Genomic DNA, 22,491 nt, shown 5'->3' with positions numbered 1-22,491 from the left:
CAAACTTTTCCAGGCCTCAGCTACTGTACAACGACAGTGTTTGAGGGCGTGTCAAAGTAGATTTTTTTAACAGGCAGCCAATAGGCTGGAGCTATGCAAATTTGCTACAAACCATAGGCTCATGCAGGAAGTAAGACTGGAATCGCTGGTGACTCGTTTCAGGCAGTTCAGAATCGATTCTTTATTTTAGGAGACAATAACTCCATTTATCGTGCACTTTGATCTTTGACACTTTGCAAACCTTTTACATTCACAAACAGCTATATTACACACTACATGAAAGGTGATATTCGAAAAAGCATAATAGGGGCATTTTAACACAAGGCAATTTCCAGCTGCCATCAGAATCACATTACTCATTACTAGATATATACTTGACAGAAAAATGCAGCTTATCATTCTCAAGGTAGTGAAATGAGAGAAATGTAGTGTGAGTGAGAAAGGAAAAGAGATTGATGATCAAATAGATGTTATTTCAGCACTGGTATTTATTGCCTTAGGATCAGTGGCATACAAATTAAGCAGAAAAAAATAACATGCAATTGAAATCCTCTCTACCCTTATTACAGTTAAATGCATTTTGAATTTCGCATTATATATCGCTCCTCATTTAAAATATTCTTTTCTCCAACATACCGTGAATTGAATAAAACCTTCCACCCATTCAAACAGCGAGAGCGTGTTCACATTGTCCATCCATTAGGTGCTTTCTGACCCATGTGGGTCCACAAGACATCAAACTAAAGACAACACAATTATATTTAATGCCCCACTGAGTATAAAAAGTCTGGATTCAACCTCTGTAGTCCTTTGAGACAAAACATAAATGTCATTTAGTGTAGGACATTGAATGCACTAAAATGTCATTTAGTACGTGTCATCAAGCACACTCACATGAATTATGCTCAAAAGTGTCGTTCTCCAAAATGGGTGTTCTCAAGCTTTTGACATCCCATATACAAGAATGATTTAACATGCACTGCATTTACAATAGTACTCATATCAGTATAAAGTAATGCCAAAAATACTGGGAAAAACTGTTTACAGATCTACACTACATGGGTGTTTATTACACGGCTCTCTGGAATACTCGATTCTGATTGGCATCAGCTGTCAGATATTTGCTTTCACCTATAGCAACACTGTATGAATATTAGTCCGCCCATCCGAGTAAAGATGTGGTAACATTTATCGTCGCTCTGCAAATTTTAATGTGAAAAATTCTGCCATTTCAATAGGAATCCATGCGAACTGGAATTTTGTGTAAATGCGATCCCCACGCAAATTTCGCAATGGATTCAGTTGGTCACGCAAATTTGTCACAATTTTTGTGTTAGTGGTGCTTCATTCATCTACTCTATTGAAATAATGATAGACTTGTTTTGCCTTTGAGAATTTCAATAATTTTACCATACCTGAAATAAGCAAATCCACATGACCACCTTGAACCTCCTGTGAAATCTGGGTGGGGATATCTTTTACCCTCATGCAAAATCGCATGGATTCCAATTGAAATGAATGGATTTCAGAAATTGGCGAACAATGGTAAAAGTGATCGCACCTTAACTTAAACCAACAACACTTTCATGTCTTAGTTTTCAGTTGTGGTGAAAATTACATCATTACATTAATATTATTAATAATGAACGAACATCTATTTATATATTTGCAGAGTAGCCGTGTAATATTGGAAACAATGTATATAGTCGGCCAGTCGTTTTCGCAAAACAAACCCCTTCCTCTCCACATAGGGGTCCTGATCGCCCTATTGGGGTTTATTTAGTGACGACTGCTGGTTGATTTTACATTGCCCCTTTTATATGTGTGCTTGTATGCAGTTAGTGTTTCGGTTGTGAGATACTTCACTGAGAAACAACAGTATGTGCAATTTCAGTGTCTGACATTCGATAAGAACGAATCGCCTACTATTCTAAATCTAAATAAGTCTAACTTCTTTATTCTAATCTAAATAAAAACATGCAACTTGCAGCTGCAGTTTGAAAAGATTTCACATGATATAAAATTCATACAAATGCTCCACAATACAAACGGTTGCAATTCAAGACATAACTGAACCTGAAAATTCTCTTGGGCCAACACAAAATAAGAGCCAGATTAAATTATCAGTATTTACATATACTTAGAAAATAAAATAAATAAATAAAAGAGCACACAGGCAGGTTAACAGTTTAAGAGTTCATTTTAGTGCAATGCAAATGAGCTGGACTCTTCTGGGTTGTTTAGTGTAGTAATCCAGCAGTAGAGGAGTCCACAGAATTATGTGCAAATGCAGTATCTGTTTAAAAGGATTGTCATAATAACTAAGGAAATGCTAACTCTGTTAAATGCAGAAATGATGCACAGTTTTAAATGGCTGCTCTCTAAAACTATGTTCCAGGGGCTTACTAAACAGAATAGAAACAATAAAAAAGCAGAAAGAAATTAATTTTAACTTTACAAACCTTTCAAATAATATCTCCATAACTTAAAAGTTATAAATAAGCACAACCACAGTACAAAATATTTTGGTAAATGTTTGGTATTTAAATCTCTGAGTGCAAATTGCTGCTCTAAAAGCATGTATGACTCATTTGAAGGCACGTAAATAAATTAAAGCTGGGTCAAACTAGATTCCCTGAATTTTGTATTTCTAATTGAGCTGTTTTTCATACTTAAAAGGCAAGTGAAGTATCTAAAGTAAAAGGGAAGTCATTAGTTGCTCACAAAACTCTTATTTCTCTCCAAAATAGTTATTAGAGAAACAACATTAGTGCAAATGCTGACAACAAATACACTGGCCGCCAGAATCAAAAAAAGACATGATGTAACCATGACCCCACACACTCCATTATGACAACATACAGTACACCTGCACTGTTTGTCTAGCTTATATATTCACCATCCTGGCTCCTCATTGGTGGAATATCAACCAATCAGATGTAGACTCATTTCACACCTCTTGAAGACATGTCTCTGTTTTGCCTTGGATTTATGGATTTTAAACTTGCATTCTTACCCTGACTGATTTCCATTCGCAAAATTATTAGTATGTTTCTAATTATACCACTACTTTATTGCCAAAGAGTTTCAGTTAATCATTACCCTGAATTCTTGTTTCGTCGACTTGACCTGTCTTAGTTCAACTTTAATTGGCTTAAAAAAAAAAATAAATAAATAAATAAATAATAATGTACACACATTATTGAAACAAATATTTTGTTCCATTACTATTTTTCTAGATTCTGAAACAAACGCCCCTGAGAGACTGTCACAGTAGCACACGCCGCTGCTGCTTCCGTCCTTTTTACTATCAGTAAGTTTTGCATTATCAAGTCCGACTCCATGTTGATTGCGGATCACACCATTTCCCAAGGTCATTGCTTCCCATCTGTAAAATGGTGGGCTAGACTAGCAAATAAAATATATTCTAAAATATTTTGAAACATGTTTCAAGCATCAAGTTGTTTCAATAAAAACCTGTTTTGAGTCCTGACTTCCAGTCGTCCTCTGGGGTTTATGTGACTGGAAACGTTGGTGATAAACCTGCTGGTGTTTTTTTTCTCAGAACAAAAAGCCTCGACCCCGCGAGTTATAGAGTTTAGCTCCCTGACTCTTTTCTCATTAATCTTCCTAGCCTGATGTTAGAAACCACAAAGGCTGAACCATTTTTTTATGTTATTAGAGGAACAAAAAAAAATAACTTATGTAATGGCCTGAAGAAATTCTTCTGGTGAGCATTAGGTAAATAGTGCACTTCATAATGATATCCCCCAGTTCTCAAAGTGTCTTCAGATCCCTCTGAAACGCGTGTCGGTCAGAAGATCCCAGGGTTTGAGTCATATTCTGACACCATGCGATCTCTTTCCAGATGTCATTGTAGATTTTCATTTGCATTCTCAAAAAGGTCGAGTCCACTTTCTATGAGTTTCTCCGCTGAACTGATGGCGCTGGACACCAGAGTAAGGGACTGGTTGACGCTGCTGTGCCAGGGAACCTCCTGGGCGTCCTTCAGGATAGAGAAGCGTGGAGTTTGTCTGCTCAAGCAATACAGAATGTTCCTGAGAGAGAGAGAGAGAGAGAGAGAGAGAGAGAGAGAGAGAGAGAGAGAGAGAGAGAGAGAGAGAGAGAGAGAGAGAGAGAGAGAGAGAGAGAGAGAGAGAGAGAGAGAGAGAGAGAGAGAGAGAGAGAGAGAAAACTTTTAACATCCACAAATTATTCACATACCTATTTCTCCTAATGTGAGTGGATGGCTCTTGGTTAGAGGCATTTATACAGAGGACTTGTCTCTTAAGGCCTAAGTATACTATATTTATTTAAAAAGAAAAGTTAATTTAACTTTATAAAAAATGTGATATTAACTAAAAAACTGCAATGCATTAAGCAGAACTTAAACCGAATAAGTTATGAATAACCTATTTGCTATTTTAGCTCTAAATTAATGGAACGAACTTAAAATATTCAAGTTACATATACTCAAAATGATTGACTAAACCAACATTATGAGTGAATATGACTCTCAATATATATAGTGAATATAAGTTCAAAATACTCATATGTATTTGTTTTTAAACTTAAATGGTTTGAAGCAATCAGTTTCCTCAATCAGTTTGAGTTGAGTTAACTTATTGGGTTTTACAGCATAACATCAATCCAAACTGTATGCTAATTGTCAATCATCTCTGATGATAATGATCTTGACAGAACTAAACTGACGGAACAACAACAGCAAAGCACCGGAGACTGCAACAACAACGACAGACGCCCACATTAACAAGCACTTGTGTGAGGGGGGTTATGAGATAGCCGTAATTTTAGTTTAAAAGAATACAAAGACATTTGTATCGGTCATAACTTCTAGATAAAAATATCACAGACAAACTGAACAAAGATGGAACTTTCCATAGCGCATGTGTCGACCACCTGTGTTCGTTTGTGCATGCTATCAACTGGAGTAGGCCTATACTTCGAAAGGCTACATGTTTGACTATACACGTACTGTACATGTAAAAAAAAAAGTATACGTTGGGCTTTAACTGACTGTCTTCAAATGGAACACAAAGTTATAATACAAATGATTGAAATTCAAATGGCATTATTAATAAAATGAATAAAAAATAATACATTAAAAGAAAGCAAAATAATAATAGTTAATACAAAATGAAATAAATTTAAATATAAAAAATCGAATTAAAATAAAACAAAAATAACAGTAATACAAACGTAAATAAATTAAACTAATAACAATATTAGTAATATTAACAATAAATACAATTATTAGTAAATTATTATAAATACTGATAATAATCCAAAAATAATAATAGCAATAATACAAAATTAATTGAATTGAAATAAAACAAAAATTATTTAGTCTATGCTTCAAAAATCACAATGTGCATGTTAAAAATGCTCAAACATTATGAATTATTGAATCATGAGTTATATATCTGCACAAAATTACTTTGCTATTTGTGTTCTTTATTTATTTACAACAGATCTCTGAGGGTCGGTGAACCTGTTTAAAAAATGCTGCTTTAGGAAGCTCTTCTGAGGATGAGGATGAGGATGTACCTACGAGCACATGTTCAGATGTAACAGAGAGCATATATACATCACAAAATCAATACCAATGTGTCTTAAAACTACCTTGGAAAACCTTGGAGCAACCACACATGTTTTCAACTGTAATCTGCAGAGAAATCACCTGAACTCCTGCATGACAATCATCACGATCAACAGACTTTGGGCCATTTTCTTCACGGTTCAGGGTCACACATTGATTTCTGTTTTTGGAGTGTTTTAACCGGCTTCACACATGATCTAACCTTAATAAATGAAGCAATTCTTTATCTGTAAACAGGTCAGCTAAAGTTGGGAATGAGTCGATGACCTTCAGAGACCAAAGCTTATATGAAATCCTTATCATGAAGTCTATCTTGCTAACTGAAAGGTAGAAATCACATGAGAACAGAGCTTGTTCTCCTTTCACCAAGTGATACATTTAGAGCCGCATAGAAATATGTTAGCTTATTGTTTCTTATCATTTTAGCAGAATTATGAAGCTTTAAAAAGACAGTACAGTGAAAGGCCTTGGAGCCTTTCATATGTGTGATATATTTAAAGTGAAAAACTGAAATGTCCAAATCTCAAGCACTTTCTCTTTCTTCCCAAAGGAAATGGTTATCCTTTTTTTGTTTGGCCTGTGAGTCATATCACTCAGAAAGTCCATCATTCTTATAGGAATGTTCTGGGTTCAATACAAGTTAAGCTCAGCATTTGTTGAAAGTTGATTACCAAATGACATTTTGAATACCTCACTCACTCACTCATAGTATACAGATGTACATAAGTCCTACTTAAAGGGATACTTCACTGCTGTTAAAATGGGCTTTCAATAAAACTTTGGCTGCCTATACAGTAGAAAGGCGTTGATTTATTTATTTATTCAGTGCTACCTGACTAGAGAAAACAAAGAAAAATGGCTGTTGTCTTCCCTTTGGCTAAATAGGTAGGGAAGATTTAATACACATAATGCACAATGCATTTTGCTGTCCAAAGCCACTCCCCAGTCTGCTATGGATACGCTTGAGCGCCGTCATCTACCGCCTTGCTTTAGCAGGAAATACTTCTCAGCAAACTTTTAGTCATGATGCCGTCGACTTGTATTGTTTGCGGGTGCAAGTGTTCAAAGAGTAAATGTTTAGGGGGAGTGAGTTATTTTCAGTTTCCAGTAAACGATCTAGCGCATTGTAGGCCGAGGCTAAAGGCTGCAAAGAATCAGAAATATGGAGACAATGACATGGAGATATGGAGACAAGGAAAATATGAAAAATTATTATTATTTTTTTACCCCTTTGCTTGTCCTAATGTGAATTTCTCGGTCTATGTAAAACAGAGAACGAGTAAACATTGTTAATTTACATATACTACTGACATTGTATCAATACAAAGCGAGTATAAAATAGGTGAAGTTACACTTTAAAGTGGGTTTAAAATAACTTTTTATTGCATTAAATATAACTTTTGCTAATTTGTCTTTTGCTATTTTAGATGGTGATGTTGGATTTGTTAATATCACAGGACACTTAATCGAATGTATCATTTTACACATAGACTTAAGTCTCGTCTAATCATGATTAAGCAATCAGTAATTGAGTCGTGTCTATGATGAGACTTTGTGTGGTAGTAATATTTAAGAAGGCAAACGTCTGCTTTGTATGTGCTGTGTTGCATACTTCATTTCACAAGGGACTACTGTTTTATGTAAACAGCTGCAAGTTACATTTCCTCCCTCCTTTGTTCCATCCTTCCAAGTTACCGGGTTTTATGACTTTACGTTGTAATGGCAATGAAGTTAAAACACTTTTACCAAAAGCACGACTTCCACAATCCTGATCTTTAGATGCAACAAAAGACTTGTTAAACTAATGGTCCACACTATTAAGTTGTGCAGGTTGTTAAATCATGTTCAAGTCTGGTCCTTTTTTTACGATTTCAGTCATATCCTTTTTACACCAACTGTTGCTGGAGGTATTTTTATAGATCTCTCCACAAAATCTTTGATATTGATCTGGGGTCCCTGGTAACACCACCTTGTTTTTAATGGAGAAAGAGTTCTCCAAAAAAGCGAGTTTAGCGTACACCCCCGCATGGGTCCAGATATCATCTATTATAACCTTTATTTTACCAGGAAGAAGCACATTGAGATTAAGAATCTCTTTTACAAGAGTGTCCTGGCCAAGACTGACAGACACAGTTCCTTTGAGTTTAACAGATAACATCCATCAATACACACACAAGCAAATCCAATCAAATTTCAATATCATATACTTTGAAAATGTCCAATGAAACCAGCTCCCCAAATTTCAACATACGTTGCAAATTATTCCAGGCAGAGGGAGCAGCAAATTAAAATGCCTTTTTCCCCAATTCAGTACGTACCACTGGAACAGACAGTAAGAATAATTCCTGGGACCGTAGGCTATAGCTACAAACATACTTTTTTACAGATGCAGGTATAAAGATATGAAGGAAGTAGACAAAGCAGACCATCCAACCCGAGCATACAACACACAATGATGAGTGAGGGGTTTTAAGATTAGTTATGAACCTCGGTGCACCATGATAGACAGTGTCTAAAGCATGTAAACACTGTGAAGATGCATGCATATATACAGTCATGGTCAAAATTGATGGCACCCCTGATAAATATGATAAAAAATGGCTGTAAAAAATAAATCTGCATTGTTTATCCTTTTGATCTTTCCTTCAAAAAATTCACAAAAATCTAACCTTTCATTGAAGTAAAATAATTGAAAGTGGGGGGTAAATCACATTATGAAATAAATGTTTTTCTCCAAAACACGCTGGCCATAATTGTTGGCACCCTGTTATTAAACACTTTCTGCAACCTCCTTTTGCCAAGATAACAGCTCTGAGTTTTCTCCTATAATGCCTGATGAGTTTGGAGAACACCTGACAAGAGATCAGAGACCATTCCTCCATACAGAACCATCCTGATCCTTCAGATTCTCAAGTTCATGTTGGTGCTTCTTCTCTTCAGTTCAGCCCACTCATTTTCTATAGGGTTCAGTTTAGGGGACTGGGACGGTCATGGCAGAAGCTTCATTTTGTGCTCAGTTGCCCATTTATGTGTTGATTTTGATGTTTGTTTTGGACCATTGTCCTGATGGAAGATCCAACCACGGCCCATTATACGATTTCTAGCAGAGACAGTCAGGTTTTGATTTTTTATCTGTTTGTATTTGCTAGAATCCATAATACCATGTATCTGAACAAGATGTCCAGGACCTCCAGCAAATAAATAGGCCCACAACATATAAGATCCAGCAGTATATTTAACCGTAGGCATGGGGTACTCTTCATCCCTGTTTGCACCAAACACATCAGCTGGGTTTGCTGCCAAAAATCCCTTTTTTAGTTTCATCTGACCACAGAATCCGGTCCCTTTTGAAGATCCAGTCGTGTCTGACAACTGAATATGCTAGAGTTTACTTTTGGAGGAGTGAGGAGGATTTTACTTGAAACCCTCCCAAACAACATGTGGGGATGTAGGGGTTGTTTGATCATTTTTTTTTAGGCTTTCTGACCCCCAAGACTCAACTAATCTCTGCAATTCTCCATCTGTGATCCTTGAAGAGTCTTTGGCCACTCATACTTTCCTCCTCACCATCCATTAAGACAATATAGACACACGTCCTCTTCCTGGCAGATTCGTAACATCTTTAGTTGATTATAACTTCTTAATTATTGTCCTGATGGTCAAAATGGGGATTTTCAATTCTTTAGATATTTTCTTACAGCCACTTTCTATTTTGTGATGGTCAACAATCTTTTGCTGCACATCAGAACTATATTCTTTGGTTTTACTCATTGTGATGGATGATTAAGGGAATTTGGCCTTTGTGTTTCCTCAAAGAAGTCATAGCTGGACAATTTCATGTTCCTAGTCACCCTTGTGTGCTTAAAAATGTAAATATTAATGGGAATATACTTCAGAGATATTTTTCTCATAAAAAATTCTAGGGGTGCCAACAATTATGGCCAGCGTGTTTTGGAGAAAAACATTTATTTCATAATGTGATTTACCCCCCACTTTCAATTCTTTTACTTAAATGAAAGGTTAGATTTTTGCGAATTTTTTGAAGGAAAGATCAAAAGGATAAACAATGCAGATTTATTTTTTACAGCCATTTTTTTATCATATTTATCAGGGGTGCCATCAATTTTGACCATTACTGTATATAACATCACCGTAGTCCAGTATAGACATAACAGTGGCTGCAACAAGCCTCTTTTTTGCCTCAAAAGAAAGACAGGATTTGATTCTAAAGTAAAAACCCAATTTCACTTTCAATCTTTTCACCAGTTACTGAACATGAAAGCCAAAGGAGAGAGACACAAACAATTAAAATGCATCAATTAAAATCCCAAGATGCCTATACTGAGACACAAACTCAATCTCCGAACCCTGGGATGTAGTAATAGGCAGAAGATTATGAGGGATTGATTTTGATTTAGAAAACAACATGCATTTTGTTTTATCAGCATTTAAAACTTTTTTTTATTTTATTTTATTTATTTTTTTTAAATAAGTTACGCTGATCAATATTAAATGCAAGCTGTAACTGAGAGAGAGACAGATTGGGTGTGGATGCTGAACTATATATAACTGTATCATCAGCATAATAATGAAAACTTACATTATGAACATTTTTATCAATATTATTTATATATATAGAGTAAATAGGAGTGAACCAGAGATAAAACCTTCTGCCTGTACACATTGAGTTCTGTTTGAGAGATAGTAGTATGTTTAGATAATCCAATACTGACAAGTCGTTGTATCAGTGAGGTATGATCAACAGTATCTGTTCAGTGTCTACCGAATATTGACATTTGTTTTCTTCCAGAGTGTTTGAGAGTGCTATTCTTCCTCTTTCAGCCAAATGAGGCTAAACTCTTACCTGATGCCTGACTGTTGGAGGAACAGTTACATTTGACAAGCACGTTCAATAATGACACAACAAAAAGAGTAAGTAAGAGTACGTTTTTTTTTACTGACTCTTATGACAATTTAAACCCATATGATTTTATTTGTAGCATTGGTGACATAAAGACACATCCGTGAAGTTCTAAAAAGCGGCAAAAATACAATAACTACACCCCATACAACCTGTGTGCTAGACTCCATGTATCCTGAGGAAACAACTAAAACGTAGGCCATAGCTATCAAATATAATTTGAATATGTGCATATTCCAATTCCATGTCATGATTGGTTATGAAACACACGATTAGGGTGTGTATCAATCCACTTTTGCTAGTTTAACGACGGGAAAAATGGTCGGTTTAATGGCTAAAAGGGTTGTCCTATTCTCTTAATGAGTAATGGGTGTGTTTTGGGCTTTACGTGCAATAAACCAATCAGAGTCAATGCCAGTTGCGATCGCGCCATGGCGGAGTCGCTATTTACATGATGGAATTTGATAGTGGAAAGAGCGCAAACGGATCTGCTCATGCGCGAGGTTAAAGCGCACCTTCTACGGGACAAGCCGGATTCCACCATATCTTTATCTACACAATAATAATCTTTTACATTGTCATCCTTTTATTTTTAATATCTGGCATGTTTGTGTGCCCTGTGTGTTTAATAAGCAGAGTGTACGCGCACATTACTAACGCGCTCTTTAAAAAAAAAAAAAAAAAAAAAAATAGCACCATTGACTTTAGACCAGGTTTCAGTTGGTCAATGGCGCAGTCTATTTCAGTTGCCTCAAAATAGCAACGCACCAACAATGCGCCTGAACACACCTCGTTTTCAGACCAACACGCCCATAGGGACGTCCCGCGTGATGTCACGCCATTTGGAGCAGCCATCTTGACGGAATAGAAAATGCTAAACCGCCGGTGATACCATACTGTCTATGGATACTACAGCTCGTCGTGAAATATTCCTATCATGCCCGAGCGATGCTGTGCAGTTGGATGCGATCAGATACGTGATCATACAAAAGGAGTATCTTTATGCCGTATCCCAAAAGAAACAAAACGGAGAAACAAGTGGTTGGCGGCAATAAACAGGCAAAAGTGAAAAAGGTAGCTGTAAATGTCACCGAACTCTATGTCAGGAAGTTTTTCTACACATTTAATGCCTGTAAAAAGAACTTGTGGTGCTTCATATGGATCTATGATTCCTAATTCCTTTATCTTCCTCTTGTATATATATTTTTGTGATGCTAATAAGTGCGATGACATGACGGCCGCTGTGCTAATAATAGATAGTGGTGGGGGAAAATATCGATTCTGTTCAGTATCAAGATATTTTGCGCACGCAATTATATCAATACTGTAGCGCAAAGTATTGCAATATTTAGGCTAATTATAAAATAATTATACTAATAATACTAGTATAATAATATACTAATAATATATATTACCCACCCCTAATAATAGATCCATTGCCACGGAGTAGCTGACGGATATATACCGTCAAAATGGCTGACACCCGGCTAGGGGTCACGTGACTGGGAGATCCCTATAGGCTCACAGATGGGCGCAATGCATTTGCTATTTAAACAACGTGGTACAGTTTGTGAGGGAATTACAATATTCTGATGTGGAGTGCCCTCTGGTCACTCTCAAGGGCACTTCAGCTGGTGACCGTAACAATACTGTTTGTTTATGTGCAGGTTATAAGGAACCTATCACAAGGTCTGAGGTTCGCAGCTCCCCCGCCAAACAGTGGCCCATCACCTGTTGAGATTTCGGCAACACCACTGTGCTTACGAAAGAAATATATGTGGAAAATAGAAGAAAACTAATCAAAGCGCAGAGGAGAGAGAACTTTGAAAACTGGCTGCAGCGAGTTTTGGCCATAGTGCTTTTAGTTTGTTCATGAGATATATAACAATTTCGTTTAACTGTACATTATAAGCGGTATAATTGATGAGTTGTCATTCTACTCTGCACTTTTTCATACACATACACATGTACAGGTTGTTTTACCTCGATGTATAAAGCACAGCTCACACAGAAGTCACTTTTAAACTTTCTCTTGGTCAATGAATTTGCATGACCAACTTGAACCCGCTGTGAAATCTGTGTGGGGAAATGTTTTGCCATCATGCAAAATCCCAGATCACATGGATTGCTATTAAAATGACTGAATTTCACCCACGAAAATTCGATCTGAGTTTGACTTTGAGTTGTTTTTGCACTGTTCTCTGTTCTGTTTCTTGTTTCTTTTTCGTTAGGCTACTTGTTCCCACTTATTGTTAGTTACCATGGTTACTCGTTAGTTCTTTCTTTGATTTAATCACACCTGTCATGTTCCACCCCTCATTAGTTTGTGTATATCTAGCCCTCAGTTTGTGCTTAAGTTCGTCCGCTATCATCAGTATTTTGTGGTTGTTCTATTTGTGGTTTTGGAGATTTCTGAAGTATTCTGGGTAATTTGTGATTTTGATTTTTGTTCTTTAATAAATTACTGTCGCACTTAAATCCAACTCTTTTTCATCCCCACGTCAACCACTGCGTGACACAGTAAAGGGGAAGGTTTGTTTTAAGTGAATAATGACTTAAATTTGTATCTGTTTGTTATCATTTTTATCAAATCGTTTTGGAATATAGTCATATGGGCTACTTTTATGGTGTTCTTAATTATTTTTGAAGCTTGACAGGCCTTGGTTAACATTCATAGTCACTGTATGGAAATTAAAAAAAAAAAAAACAGCATGAACATTCTGCTGAATCTCATACAGGTTTGCAGTGACATGAGGGTGCGTAAATTATATCAAAATTGTCATTTTGGTGGAAACTCGGGTTCTCATAATGGCTCATTTGACACTTTACAAGCTGCTTCTGTGAGTGCCTATATCGTACAGAGAGAACTAAATCTTTTTCCAATCCATTTTCAATTGCACCAATTTAATACATTGGTTAAAACAGATTAATAAACAGAGAGGCAAGTGTTTAAAGGAGTCATAACCTGCAAATTTCACTTTTCCACGAGAATCAATGTATGTTATGATTGCATAATGATTATACACTGGCCGGGAAGCCGATATTTAAAAGTGAAGCGTTTGTTTACCTCAGGGTTTGTAAAATAGCCCACGTGCACGTGCACTAAAAAACGAGATTTTGATTTCAGCCCCGTCTTGACATCAAGACGGGGCAGGATATACCATATATGGACACCGCAGCAGGAAGCCCGCCCTTCCCCTCTCCCCCTCATATTCAGTTCAGTCGCGAAAGATGGAGAAACCGAGTGCACACGTGAGTTGCTCTGTGGTTGACTGCCAGAAACAACATGCGAATGTGTTTTCTATACCAAAAACGGACCAAACTATCAGGGACCAGTGGATAAAATTCATTTTTAATGACGCTGTCCCAGCAACACTTTCAACTGGCTTATTGTTCGGTGTCTGCGCTAAACATTTTACGCCGGAATCATTCACAAATTTGGGCCAATATCAGGCGAAGTTGGCCACGAAGCTCCGTTTGAAAAAAGGTGCCATTCCAACCATCCGGGACTTGCCTGAAATTGAAACGGTAAGACTGTTTTTATTGCTCTACTGTGTGTAACAAACAGCAGCTAACTACTAATGCGGCTATTGTATGTAACGTTAGCTTCAAGGTAAACACGGGGAATGGACTCTACGTCCACGACAGCCAAAACATCGCATCAGATCTCGCGAGACAATAATGCCTTCAGAAATAAAGGTTTTAGGAGCTCTGTTTTTATTTTTTTTTCCACTTTTATTTTTTAGAAGGGCATGAAAGACTATAATACAGCAGTAGGTATCCAAATTAAGACTAGGTTATGACTCCTTTAAAACAGGGGCTGAAACAATGGGAATCAGTAAGAGGGTGCTAATTCTCAGGCCAGAACCCAAAGAGATATAATGAGCAGGTACCCTGACGAGTCTCTCGCACTTCATCCGTTTGCTTCCTCTTCTGTTAATTTAATAAAAACCACTCCAGGACACGCTGATTGCCGCTGATTACAATTGCATGTCGCTTTGATAATAACGGGCCTCCTTCAGACCAGATTAGCAAAACCAACAGACGTCAACAAGTTTGATCTTTCAATCAATCCTCAAGGTCTACGACACATCCTGGGTGCTGCATTTCTGCTTTGACTTTTCTCTTGATGCCGCAAGAAAAAAGCCAAAGCAGAAATGCAGCACCCAGGATGTGTCGTAGACCTTGAGGATTGATTGAAAGATCAAACTAGCTTTCCCCTAAACACAAAAAGGAGAAATAATCGTCCATCCGTTTTGATTGCACAGTGTTTTGCTGGCCACTCCATTATGGATCCAGCTGCAACCCAATTCCCATTAGATGCACATCTGTAAATCCCTGCGGTTGAGGAGTGTGTGAGGACAGTGGCTAAAGATCAGCACTTTGTTCTGTTGAGCTGAGGACTGAATCACAGTCAACTGACGGATTTACTTCTATTACCTGCAATAGTGTTTTAGCACATTATTCTGGCCAAAGTCCTGCAGTTTTGAGATCGAGATCTAGATCTAGATCAAGAAACCATTAACTCTGCAATACAGGCCTGAACTTCTTAATATTGTGTTTGACCCCTTTTCACTCTTCTTTGCATTTCCATGCCCCTAATCATGGCCATTGTCAGAAGAAACTACCAGGAACACTTGATTTAAAGAAAGAATCTGTTTGTTCATTTAATTTGCTGACCTTGGATGCTTTTGTACGTATAAATATTCTTGATTTTGGCTTTGTGTATTGACCTGCATTGCTGAATCATGGAACCCAAGTGCTGTTCTCTGTGATGGCAAAAGCTGATGACATCAGCACAATCGCTAAATGATGGTTACTTCAGTCCATCGACCCACAAAAACCCCCTTAGGGGAATCATGGGACTATATAGACTAATAAATTCCTATAGATTCCTACTATAATCTAATTATGGTCTTTCACTATGAGCAACTAATAATCTTTATGATCATTAATTTTTTATGAACCTGGAGGCAAATTCTTTATTTAAATTATATATGTACAATACACATACACTATAAATAGCCAATGCAGGCTTTTCTAAATGCAATATAATTGTCATACTAAGAAATTAGCATTTCTATACTGTATAGCTGAATAATAATGCAACTCTGAGAGGAAGGAGATGATTTTATTTTTCTTTCCTTGTTTAATTTTTTCATTTTCAGGATGTCTTCTTGGCACTTATGTCTGGGATAAAAGAATTTGACAGAGATGCAAATTAGCATGTCTCTCAGTATCGTCTGTCCCAGTAAATGGGAAAGTGATGTCATCATTGACCCCCTAAGGAAAGCACAAGAATGTTGCTTTTGGAATAGCTCACATAAAAAAAAAAACTCATTAGGTGCATTTCAGATAAACAGTCTACCGCACTGCCAGGTGCACGCTGATCAGAAATGCAGTCCAATGTCCCAAAATACATCAGTATGGTCACTGTTTTCAAAGAAAGGCGCTGTAGCTGCTGTACTCCAGCAGAGCCAATATTTGGATTTGTATATCTGGTTATGGATCTGTAACAATCTCAAAATTATTGTTGAGCTGAATCTCAGAAATGAGTCTCAAAGAACTACACTTCCCAGAATGCACCGGCAGCAGCAAACCGGCTGCTTGTCACCTGATCAGTTATTGTCACTGATTTGGAGCACCTGTGAAGACATGGAGGTCCTCAGTCATTCAGACAAACAAACTTCACAGAGAAAACACTCCAAGTTCACTCCAAAGACGCCAATGGTCGGTGAAATGTTTTATTTACTTTCATGGTGTTTGAAATGCTGCTTAATATTTTTGAGCTATGTTTAACTGCTGTGTAGATTGGTTAAGGAACACATTGTAGCATTGACTTCATTGATTTTTTTTGTTAAATGGGTTCTTTATTCCATGTAAAAGGCTTAAAAGGGTAATTCATCATAAAATTAATTTAAAATGTTTAATTAAACGTTTAAACTCATTTAAAATTCATCAAAAATGTTTAACTAAAATGTTTAATTAAAATGGTAACTTTTGTTCTCTGTTTTTAAAGGTTTACAACCTAATTCATTGAACAGACCAATCAACTGACAAAGCCAAAAGAAAAAGAAAAGTGATTGAGTCGGAAATTTGAGTCGTCCTTGTGTCCTTTGGAAGTTGAACAAGAGTAGGACTTGACAATTATTCTTATCTGTATTCGAGTAAAACCGTGAGTGGGCGGGACTTTAACTGGAAGTTTGTCGAATTACTTGAGAAGACCGTTTTAAATGTATATCTGTTCCCTTTCGTTTTTTTAATTAAAACAAATATGCTTTGTATAACCCATAAGATAATTATTTTGTATTATAATGTAGCGTCTGGACGAAATCACGATGACTTATTCATTCTAAGCTTCAGAAAGCTTTTAACCTATTGGACTCATTCATGTAAATCACAGGCCTAGCGCCAATGAGTCTGCATCAAATTGTCACTTTAGTGGCATGGCAGAGGTTAAACAGAAACACCTCCAAACTCCGTCGTGAGCTTCAAAAAGACCTTAATCAACTCAACTCCCCTCCCACGGCAGGCACTGAGGCCAGGTGGCATGGATAGACATCTGAGAGATGCACCAATATACATACACAAACGTTCTTTCCATTTAACTCATAAGTCATTCCAAAATGTATATATGTACATCTGTGTGTATGTATGTTTCCCACCTCATATTAGCCTAGTTATGACTTTCTAGTTGTGTTAGTTGAACTTTAAACGCTTATATTCAAGTGTAAGAATGTATCTCTACTTTTGTATCTTTCAGACATATCTTTCTTGGTACCGAATTAAACCTCTCGGTTTGCCTTAGCTATATATATATGTATTATAAAATGTGATAAAATGTATTATACTATGTTTACCATCCTTTGGAGTAGAAATGAACAATTCTGGACACCGTCATAAAACATGCAAATTAGGCTGTCAGAAGGAGACAAAGAAACTCGCTAAAAGTTTCTGAGTGTTATTGGTCACTTCCCCCAAAATAGGTGTGGACTAAGTCTTCCTTAAAGGACAAGGATGATGGCTCATCGCTATCTTACTTCTTACTACTTTTGTCTTTCTTCTTGGTCTTGTCTTAGTCTTATCTTACATTTTAGTCTTTCTTTCGTGCTCATTCCTTTCTATCTCCAAGTGAAATGGACTTAGCCTGAATTTCCGGCAACTTTGCTTTCAAGTAAACATTTTAAACTTCCCGCGAATGACGCACTCTCCGGAAGAACTGAAAGAACGGTTCAAACTCACAGACACAGCGAGGATCATCAAACACACACACACGCAAACAGTATTTTTTCTATTGAGATTTAGATGTGTTTAAGATTGTTTGCCCCTGCAAGGAGATGTGATTCTTTGCTGGCTCTCAAAGGTTAATTGTTTGTGATATTTGCCTTTCTGTGATCTGCTCTCTTTCTTTCTTTACTTTTCGTTATTCTGTTTATATGTATTCTTTAAGTATAGTCATATGTATGTGTAGTTTAATTTATTAAAACCCATTATACGCTTGATTGCCTCTGTCTCCTGCTCACCTAACAAAGTCTCTTAAATGTGAGATCTTAAGATATAAGCTTTTATATTGTTGAGTACTTTATAGTAATCTAATAGAACAGGAAAGTTATTCTTCATGACCAGAGGAATAACTTTTCTTGAGAGTTGATAAGAAGAAGAATCTTCCTTGAGAGTTAATAAGAAGATCGTACTGTCGGATATAGATACAAATGCATGGGTATGATTATTAATTATATATTCCCTTTTTTGAGCTAATTTGCTACAATAATTATAACATTTATTTAAATGTCTTCTAATTGTTGGAGCTGATAGCCTCGTAGGCAGTGCTTCGAGATGCAGTGCGGTTGTGCTTCGGGAGACCCGAGTTCGAGTTCAGGTGTAGTGCTGAATTCTGTGACCCACCGAATTCTGTGACCGTACACATAACCTTGTGACGGTAGGGTTAGGATTAGGATTAGCTCAATACAGTATAGCACCTACTAGGGTCACATAATTCGGTAGGTCACAGAATTCAACACAACACCGGCTTGGGGACCTTTCCCAATGCTGGAAATTACATATTTAAATATCTTCTAATTAAAACAATAATGCTAAATGTAAAACTAAAACTAAACAAAACAAAACAAAAAAACTTTATTTTCAAGAGGAACTTTGTGTACAGAGTTATGTCAGGACAATCATCCACAACCTCAAATAAGAGTCGTCGGACTCTATAAATAGTTGATTAGAGAACATGGAAGTTGAAAGAAAATATTCAGTGGTTGAAAATTGCTAAAACAACTTTAATTATGCATACAAATGCAAATCTGAACAAATTATAAAGATAGCCTTATTTATAAAGATATACATTGCCTAAAATATAAAGATATACATAGCCTAAATGCTTGCTGTCTCAGAGAGAGAGAGAGAGAGAGAGAGATAGGTAGCCTATCATATTGCGCAAGGTTTAAAACATTTAAATAGACATATCAAGTAGTAGAAAATGTGTATGATCGAGTATCTTAATTGATATTACTCTTGACAGAGAGCTGGATTCTGAGACCCGCAGAGACGGCAACGTGGCTATTTGATTTGCAATCGTGCTGAGCTTATTTAATAAATTTGTGTATCATGTCGTATGATGGGGGGGGACTCCTGTTACACTTTATATTATGAATTGCATTCTAAAAGATCAACAAACTTGTAATGACAAACTTTTTTTGGTAAAACTGTGTGGGGGAAAAGTAGGATAGTCAGTCCTCTGAAAAAAAAAAAGGTGTGTGCAATATTTGATGCTTTTTTGTTGTGATGTGACAATAAATTGGCATTTTCAGTACCACTTTCTTTTCTCTTCTAACAAGATACTTTTTATTCAGCTTTCATTCACCCCAAACCCTCAATAATTGATATCTCTCTGTTTTCAGGTATATCAAAGTCTCCTATGTTTCACCACTTTTCACTTCCTTAGAAACGTAAGGGCTCTTTGTATGAATATATTAGTTGTTTACATGAAAGACTTCATGTTGTAAAAATGTATGGATTCATACATATTTTAGCATGCTTTTTTTACGTTTGTGATCTTGAAAGCCACAGGTGTAAAACAATTACCTGTAAAAGCCTGGCAAAGGGTTCGGGATAAGGAAGCTTTTTTCCAGATCTCGAAGGACGTCATTGAGCATGCGTACATGGGCTGGATCCCTCTCTTTGGGGTCATTGGCAGGGCGCATGACCTCAGATTGGAAGAAGGCTGAGCTGTCCCTCAAAGATGCAGCCAGGTTCAGCAGGTCGGGCCGACCCAGTAGGTCATCTAAAAAAAAATGAGACATATGAATGATATATTAATTACTGCAGTCAATACATTAAAATGAATTAATCAAAAAAATTTCTGAAATGAATCATGATTAATTGCACCTAACATTAAAATGTGTAATATTGTTTTATATTGTAATACATATTTCCACACTAAATCTCCAAATTAATGTAATGTACTAAAGCCAAATCCTGTTTTAACTTAAAGGAGCTGTATGTAAGATTGTGGCCAAAACTGGTACTGCAATCACTTTCAAATTACTGTAGAGCAGTGTATCCGCTCCCCCTCCCCCCTGACTCGAGGTTGCCAGATATGCTGCAGGAACGTAGGCTGCTACAAGGAGCTGCAGCTGTGGTAAGAGCAGCAGAGCTGGCAACCCGGATGCCGAAACACTTCTGACTTCGTGATTGGTAGATAGATGGAGGGTGGGGCTTCAGGCCAAAACACAAGATGACAACATCAACATCAGTTGAGGGCTGCAAGTTCACTTTTTAAATGACAATATCCTAGCCGTACTACTGTTGTCAGCGATATAAGTATTTGAAATGAACATGATTTCTTAATGTCTAGTGACATATCAGGGCCATTTTATGATTAATTGAAATACATTTCTTACATACAGCTCCTTTAAGCCCTGTCTGTGAAACCGGGCCTATTATTTTTTTATTTAAGTGAACTTAAAGGCACATTATGTACATTTAGCCACTAGAGGTCGAAATTTATAGAAATGTATGTTTCATCACACTGCAGTAAGCTAGATCGATATTAGAATATCATATTAATAAAAGCTGGATGACTTGTGTTGCTAAACGCAATGCAATTCATTTCAAAACTTTGAATAGTGAAGAAAATGCTGTTTTACTGTTACTAAAATTAACGCTCTTTCTGATTATGCCATTTTAGCCGCTTGACTAAATAGTCAGATTTACTTTTTGGGTATAAAACACAGTAAATCAAGAAAACAAGACATTCAAACAATAGGTGTAAGTTTTCTGTAGATAAAGGTATCCAAACAGCTGATCACCTGTCTAATAAAACACAAAATATATTAAAGTCTTTGGTGTTTCCATGGTATCTATGGAAATAAAATCGGAAATTGAGGGTAACATGGATGTGACGTCATTGACAGGTGACGCAATGATAAGGGACATTATACTGGTTAAAATAGCTGATTTCTCTGGATTTAAACATTGTTGGAAAGTATACAAGTCAACAAAAATATAACATTGTTCTAGTGGTTTTTGATTTTAATCCAAAATTCGTATATATTGTGCCTTTAAAACAATCTTATAATAAATGTAATTTAGCTGTCCCTTTAATATAGTGTATTATATTTTAAAATGTAATTATTTGAATTCCATTACAATTTTTGATGAGTAGAAAGTTCTAAATAGCAAGACTTTTTTTTAGTTTTTTGAGAAATTTTGGTACAATGTAAAAGTCTTTTTCACTTTGGAAGAATTTAATGCATTCTTAAAAGTGTGGCGCAATTGCTAGGCACATCATAATTTTAGTCATTTTTAGGTAGAATAACACAGACGGCCAAATTGGGCTTAATGCATTGCAGCTGCTATTAACCTCACCTTTCCATCACTCAAAGCAGCTTTCATCCAATTTCACTTCATCCTCATAAACCTAATCGTCTCAGACACACCCCTCGGCTCTGTACTTGACTTTACTTGTTGTTAGCTGTTAACTGTTTTGACAGCTTAAATGCAATCCTCAAAACTCCAGCAGAGCTCTGGCCCTCAAAATGAAACAGTCTAGTATTTAACGGAAAATCTTTGGGCTAAATAAAGACGCTCTCCAGGCATACCTCCATATGCCCGCATTCAGAATCAAACAAATGAGTCAAACCTTAACCCCTCTATTGTGGGTTAAACTTATCCTCAGTTTAAGGAGGTTGAATTTCAAAAGAACACATCAAAAAATTCTGACATGCTTCTGCTCTGTCTTTCAACTTGCTTACTCAAGCATGCATTAATCATGTGCTGAGCTGGAGCTGTTAAGAACTGTACATCTTCTAGAAGATAATGCCAGAGCTGTGACAGGTGGGTGTGCATTTAAACAGGCTAGTATGAGGTGCCGTCTAGTGCTTAAATTAAACTTCAATCACACATACATACATGAAACACTTGCATCCACATATACTAGTCACACATACTACTGAATGCTCAAACAAATACAGTACATATGAAATGCACACCGACACACCTAGTCACTCACGTCACCTTTTAAAAAAGAAATGCGCTTAATTGTATTGAATGTGCGCTTGTAGTGTACTTCAAATGTTAAAAGTATCTACTTTTAACTAAAAATCTACTTGCAGATAATGTAATATCAATTAAATAAAAAGGCCTCTAAGTGTACTTTCATGACACAGTTTCTTAACACAGTTCAGTACATTTAAAAAGTGCACTTCTTTTTTTTTTTAATAAAGCCTAATTTTAAATGTAAATTACTGTGCTGGTCGTTTGGGAGTCACACTTGTGTTCTTTGTGGTCAAAAGTGACCAAACACAAAGTGATTTTATATATATATATATATATATGTGTGTGTATATATATATATGTGTGTGTATATATATATATGTGTGTGTATATATTAGTGGTGGGCCGTTATCGGCGTTAACGCGCTGCGTTAACGCGAGACTCTTAT

General features: G+C 36.5%; 1 protein-coding gene across 1 annotated transcript in view; it reads right to left on the bottom strand.

The window, feature by feature from the left end:
- Positions 1–472: 472 nt before the first annotated feature.
- The window catches only part of naaladl2 (N-acetylated alpha-linked acidic dipeptidase like 2), a 295,368-nt gene continuing 273,349 nt past the window's right edge, over positions 473–22,491 (bottom strand). Inside the window, exons 13-14 of the mRNA XM_079856568.1 lie at positions 19,632–19,830; positions 473–4,058 (exon numbers count right to left, since the gene is read on the bottom strand). Coding sequence (XP_079712694.1) covers positions 3,872–4,058; positions 19,632–19,830 — 386 coding nt within the window. The 3' untranslated portion in view covers positions 473–3,871. The remainder of the gene's footprint in view (positions 4,059–19,631; positions 19,831–22,491) is intronic.

The sequence above is a fragment of the Squalius cephalus genome, assembly GCF_949319135.1.
Source record: "Squalius cephalus genome assembly, chromosome: 22".
Lineage (NCBI taxonomy): Eukaryota > Metazoa > Chordata > Actinopteri > Cypriniformes > Leuciscidae > Squalius > Squalius cephalus.
This window is presented reverse-complemented; position numbering and strand designations above follow the sequence as displayed.